This window comes from Mustela erminea, chromosome 1 (assembly GCF_009829155.1).
Source record: "Mustela erminea isolate mMusErm1 chromosome 1, mMusErm1.Pri, whole genome shotgun sequence".
Lineage (NCBI taxonomy): Eukaryota > Metazoa > Chordata > Mammalia > Carnivora > Mustelidae > Mustela > Mustela erminea.
Window position 1 is genome coordinate 115,215,753 of NC_045614.1, and position 6,000 is coordinate 115,221,752.

Below are 6,000 nucleotides of genomic sequence, written 5' to 3' on the forward strand. Positions count from 1 at the left end.
TAGCCACATTTCAAGTGTTCTGGACAGCACAATTATATAGGACAGATCTATTTTCTAGAAAACTGAAAAGAATTTGACAGTTAAGAGTACAGGACAAAGTAAAGTAGTAGAGGGAGAGTTGAATATATTCACATATTGAAGGACAAGACTAGGGTAAACATACTATAGATAAATGATAGGGAGTGTGGAGAGTAGGATGAAAGAACAAGATTAAGAGCACAAGTGGACTGGTTAGTTTGGAAAAGAGGATAGTCACCTGTTTTTTGTTTTTTTTTTTTGTGACAGGTGGAAAGGGAAGAGTTAAATACAGATATCAACAAGTTTAGTAAGTGTGAGAGAACAGAAAGTTGAAAGAGTTTAGTTTAAGAGCTTGCCATTTTTTTCTCAGTGAATCACAAGACCATCTCACCAGTCTTTTCACTATTGTCCATACAAATCTGAAGGCACTACTTTACAGAACAATTTAAGAAACAGTATCCTGGTATGACAAGATTAAGTTGTATTTTTGTAAATTACAGTACTTTTCTAGTTTTTTTCTGGAGGGGTCAATCTCGAATGTTGTCATTTTATCTCTAAACACAGAAGCAACACTATGGATTCATTCTTTCTTTCTTTCCTTACCTACTCACTTATTCAGCACACATGTACCCAGTGTCTACTCTATGTCAAGTATAGTGAGACACTAAACATACAGAGATGGATAAGGCCTACATTTGTATCTCCAGTATTTAGCATTATAATGCCTGCGCACAGTAAGTGCTTTAAAAGCACAGCATTACTTTGTCCTGTAAAAAAATATCACACATCAACTAAAGTATACATTAGCAAAGTCTTTCATTTAAAAGTCTAAAGAAGTGGGGCACCTAGGTAGCTTAGCTGGTTAAGCATCCTACTCTTGATCTCAGGGTTGAGGTCAAGCCCATGCCTAGCGTGGAGCCTATTAAAAAAAAAAAAAAGTCTAAAGAAATACTGTCCAACAGAATTTTCTGTGATAATGAAAATGTTCTACTCTGAACTGTCCAATATAGTAGCTAATAAGCACATGAATTTTTAATTTAATTAATTGCATTTTAATTTAAATAGCTAATGTAGTTAGTTAATGGCTACCATACAAATCCAAACATTAGAATACAGTGAGTAGTTAATAGCAGTAATACTATTATAATCAAGGTGCTGTCATCTCTAAGGGATTAATACACATAATATGCTGTCAGAAATGAGTACACTATGAATACTAATTGTACCAGAAAAACATGGTAAGAAATTCTGCTTAGAATTTTCTTAGTATAAGCTAACCTTAGCACTTTGAGCCAAAAAAATACGAAGAAAGAACAAAAGAAAAAGAAAAAAGATAAACCAATCTTTTCTTTTCACTCTACTTCCCCAAGTTGGAAAACAGCAACCTTCTTTGAGTTTTCTCATTGTGTAAAGAAATGAAAATACTTGGGGCGCCTGGGTGGCTCTTGGTGGTTAAGCAGCTGCCTTCAGCTTGGGTCATGATCCCAGGGTTCTGGGATAGAATCCCGCTTGGAGTCCCAATCGGAGCCTAGCATCGGGCTCCTTGCTGAGCAAGGAGCCTGTTTCTCTCTCTCCCACTCTCCCTGCTGGTGTTTCCTCTGTGTCTCTCAGTCAAATAAATAAATAAAATCTTAAAAAAAAAAAAAAAGAAAGAAAATACTTTGTGGAGATAAGGAGTCAAAGTTTTCTTAAGTTATAAATTACTACAGTGTGGGAATTACTTTTGTAACATGACAGGAAACTTTATTTTGGCAAGACAATCTAAGTTGCTGAAAATCAGGATTCATATAATGAATAAAGTGTTTATAATTAAATAAATAAACCTGTCTCCGCAATTTAATTTCCCCAGATTTGTCCCACTTATCTGAATTTTTAGAATGAACCTATGGTTAAAAGACATGGTAACAAAATCCATTGAGCAAATGGAAGTATACTCTAAACTACACTTTGAGTTGAATAATTTCTGGTGTAGTAACTAAAATAACTGTTTATGCCAGAGAGAGCAAATATACTTTCATTACTCCATGTATCCACTATCCATAATGTATAATTTAAGTGAGTGTACAAACTTAATCAGAGATACAAAGTCCTAACATTGGCACAGATCTGATTACATTCCTTAGAAAATCTGATAATTTAAAAGTAAAACCAGTGAGGTGAGCAACTAAATGTCAGAGATAGCATTTTTTATGCACAGCAAGTTGTTCAACTTGTTAATCACTCAGTAAGGCAGGTGTGTCTTGTAAAATAACCATACCACTTCCTGCCCTTCCTTTTAGTTGTGTTCATTTGAAGCCGTTTTAAAAAACATTACCAGATTGCCTGTCTTGAAGATGAGAGTGGTTACACAACCCTGAGATTTTATTCAGGTTAACAGAAATACCTAACACTTAGAAGCAGTATCTTAATCTACTAGGAAAAGCTTTAAGAAAGCCACTTTAGAATGGTCTTCCTACCACACAAAAACTTATACATGGAGACTGGTAAATCAAAAGCATGAGATCAGACCTGTAATAAATAACTTTCAGAGTCAAGTTGTGCTATGGGTTATTGCAACAAGGCCAAGGTATTACAGCATAGTATTATAATGACATCATTAGCTTAGTTTCCTAATAAGGCATATATATATATATGGAATACCTGGATTTACAATTAGCTAAAAATAGGAAGCCAACATCTGTTTGAGCGGCAGGCAGTTCCAGTTTTATTTATAAGATTTTTTTCTGAGTGATGCCCTTTCCAAAATGAATTAACAGAAGGCTGGCTCTGAAACAGAATTAACATTAAAACGTTCTAAAGCAGGGAAAAAGAGGTATAGATGCTTCAAACCCACAAAATCTTTATAGTACCACAAAAGTCGTTTTTGCTGCATTGCCTTTTGAATCAGTAAATGAGAGCACTGAACTGTAGAAGCATTAATTAATGCGATTTAGAAATTAAGCAGCAACCAGCAAAAGACCTCATCACAGAGATAAGGTTTAGGCTTCTTCAGCCAGGAACAGTTTCTGTCCTCATTGTCACTGTCGCCTTCCTGCTGTATTTTCTGGGCTGTAGTTGCCAGGAGGCAGGAAGATTTTTCTCTCTGAATTAATTCTGAGAAAGGTGGCGCTTTTTATATGCCTTAAATCACCCTTTTCTAAGATTTTTTTTTTTTTTCTTCTCCAGATGTTCCAGTAAAACTGAGGAGTTAACCACTCGTTCCAAACCTGTGTCGTTCAAACTGCCTTGAGAGAACGGGAAAAAGTAAGGTTCACAGTTCAAAAGTTTGACTTGGGGTGAGGTAGGGTGAGGGCAAGGTAAGAGGAGGAAAACAGTCCTTCCTAACTTTCGTACACCTCTTTTCCGAAAGCAGGCGGGGTGTTGGAATATTTTCTCTTTCCCTCACCTACGGCTTGAGTAAAATTTCTGTCGAGGCGAGGGGCTACATTAGAGAAGGTACCCCCCGGCTAACTAACGCAACACTGAATCGTGACACCTAACTGAAAACAGTGACAAGAGGGAGCTGAAGAGAAGTCCTCCCCTTCCCGTTCCCTCAAACGTGTCCCAAATTGTAGGAGCAGGAAACAGAAGCCTCTCGTCTTTCCCCTACACCTACTCTCTTTCCGTTCCCTCGCCCTGTTTCCTCAGCGGGGACGCCGAGCCCGCTCGGGACCCCCGCCTGCGGCCGTGGCACCCCGGAGCGGCGAGAACCGAGGAAACCTTCGAAGTGCGGGCAGGAAGCAGCCGCCTCCCGCCGGCCTCCGCGTTCCGGGGTCGGGGGCGAGATTGGTGCGGGAGCTGTGCGGGGCTTTCCAGCTCGGGCCCCGCGCTCGCCTCCGCCGCGGCCTAGCCCGGCGCCCGCGCCCCGGCCTCGCGGCTCCGAGCAGCCGGCCCTTCCCCGCCGCCCGGGCCCGAGAGGCCGCGCGGCGGCGGATGTCCGGGAGGAGAGAAGGCACTTACCAGCTGCTGCCGGACCCAGCGCCACATGCCCCCGCCGTCGCCGTCCCGGTCCCGCGGGACGCGGGGGGCCGAGGGGCTGCAGGTGGAAGCTGACGAGCCAGAGGGGGAAGCGGGATTGCCCCTCTGGCTGAAGTTCCGCTCGCCGCCGCAGCCACCTCACTCCCCGCGCCGGGTCCCCATCCCGCCGCGCCGGCTCCGAGGTCCTAGAGGCGCGGCCCCGGCGCCGCCCCCGCCCGGCGCAGCTGAGCCTGCCGCCGCGCCGCAGCCACCTTCATTATTGACCGTTGTCACCAGAAGCACCACCACAACCCCACCCCCGCCCAGCCCGGCCCCCCAGCCCCACCCCGGCCCTCCCCCGGCGCCCCGGCCCGCCCCCGGACGTGACGAAAGGGGCTGTGGGGACCGAGGGGCCCGGCGCGCCCAGCAGCCACCAGGAGCCTGGGGTCAGCCGGGTGGGCGGGGCCGGCAGCCGGCCTGCCCAGGTGCGGCTTCTCGAAAGCGGCTTCTTCCTTCTGTCCCCCTTCCCAGTTCAGGGATGGGATTAAATCGTGTCTGTCTACGGAGTCTGCAGCCTCTTGCCGACTCCTGTGTTTCTACCTCCTGTTGCAGGTCTGTCGCTGTCTGCCTTCTTTGGTCTCCCGATCCTCCAACACGCATACGCACATTCTCGAGTGTAGTGACTGAAAGTTAATCCCCAGGGGTCCAGGTGGGTCCAATTAGATTGTCAAAGACTTTTTTTTCAATGCATAACCCAGCCCTCTTCCTAAGCAAATGACTGAGCTGGAGCTAGGGGAATCTTGATTACTGCCTCAAAATAATTTCGAGAAGGGTTGCAACTGCCCTGTGCCTAATCCAGTCTGGACCACCATTTCCCGGAGAATGGACGAGATACTCTGTTTTGCTGTGCTAAACTGAACAGGTTGGCGGAAGGGGGGGGCGGGCAATATTTTGTATGGGAATGTATGTTAACTCCTGCAATCAAAACCACTCTAGAAGTAGCAAGACCGAGGTAAGATAACGGTGTGCTTAAATAAAGGTAAGGAGGAATGTAAAAAAAAAAACAACAACAACTAGAACAAGGCTTTGACTTGGAAGGCTGACACGAAGCTGTACATCTCCTTATTGTTGAAAAGCAGCCCCACCTACATCTTGAGTGTTGTGCTTCGTGTGCAGTATTTTTGCTGAATTAAAGAACTCTTCACCAACATACAGGTGTTTGTTGTGGTTGAAACAAATTTTTTTAAATTAAGAGAGGACAGAAATGAGAGTAAATGACCAAGCAAGTTATTGCATATATACATAATCTTTTAGTTTGAATAAACATTCCGTATTCTATAATGATTATCTAGTGCCACAAAGAGATCCTTTCCTTAGGGATATTTATGATCTATAAAACTAGCAGTGGAATTTTATATTATAAGTAACCCAAGTACAGAAATTAGCTAGGTATTTAAAGGAAAAAAATAGTCTCACTTTTGTTCTTATGATTGAACCTTGCTTTCTGACCCTAAAAGGAAGTTTGAGATCTATTTACTTATTGTTATAGTAATAAAACGTTACTACCATTCATGGAGCACTTGTGTGTCCCAGGCCCTGTACTAGGCTCTTTCCTTGCATGGTCTAATTTAACCCCCCCTCTACCCTTTGAAACTGAAATGATTATTTCCAATGTATGGGTACAGAAGTGTTAAATAAACTTGCTCAGCTTAAGTAACTTTGCAAAGCTGGGATTCAGATTCTGGATAGTCTAGCAACAAAGCTCAAGATCTTAAGCTACGTAAAGAAACAAAAAATATGATCATACCTATACCTACTTAGCGAAACTACTTTTCATCTGCAAGTGGTCTGATTAAAATTAGGCCTGGAAATTTTTATTTATATGCCACTAACTTTTATCAAGACAACATAAGATGTAGAAATCAAGAGGATACTTTTGTGCATTATTATTTAACTGTGCCCTAAATTTCAAAAGATAGAAGTGGGTTGAGGACTTGATTCTAAATGCTATTGTGGGATGTGGGGAGAAGTGATCTCAAGATAACT

The 6,000-nt window shown here is 43.1% G+C and overlaps 1 protein-coding gene across 3 annotated transcripts in view; it reads right to left on the reverse strand.

Annotated features, from left to right (window-relative positions):
• Positions 1-4,297, reverse strand: part of ATP11B (ATPase phospholipid transporting 11B (putative)) — a 115,375-nt gene extending 111,078 nt beyond the window's left edge. For 2 of the 3 annotated variants that reach the window (XM_032339831.1, XM_032339841.1), the window contains exon 1: positions 3,958-4,297. In XM_032339831.1, the coding sequence (XP_032195722.1) occupies positions 3,958-3,984 (27 nt within the window). In that variant the 5' untranslated portion in view covers positions 3,985-4,297. The remainder of the gene's footprint in view (positions 1-3,957) is intronic. The other variant, XM_032339824.1, reaches the window with a different exon arrangement.
• Positions 4,298-6,000: the final 1,703 nt, after the last annotated feature.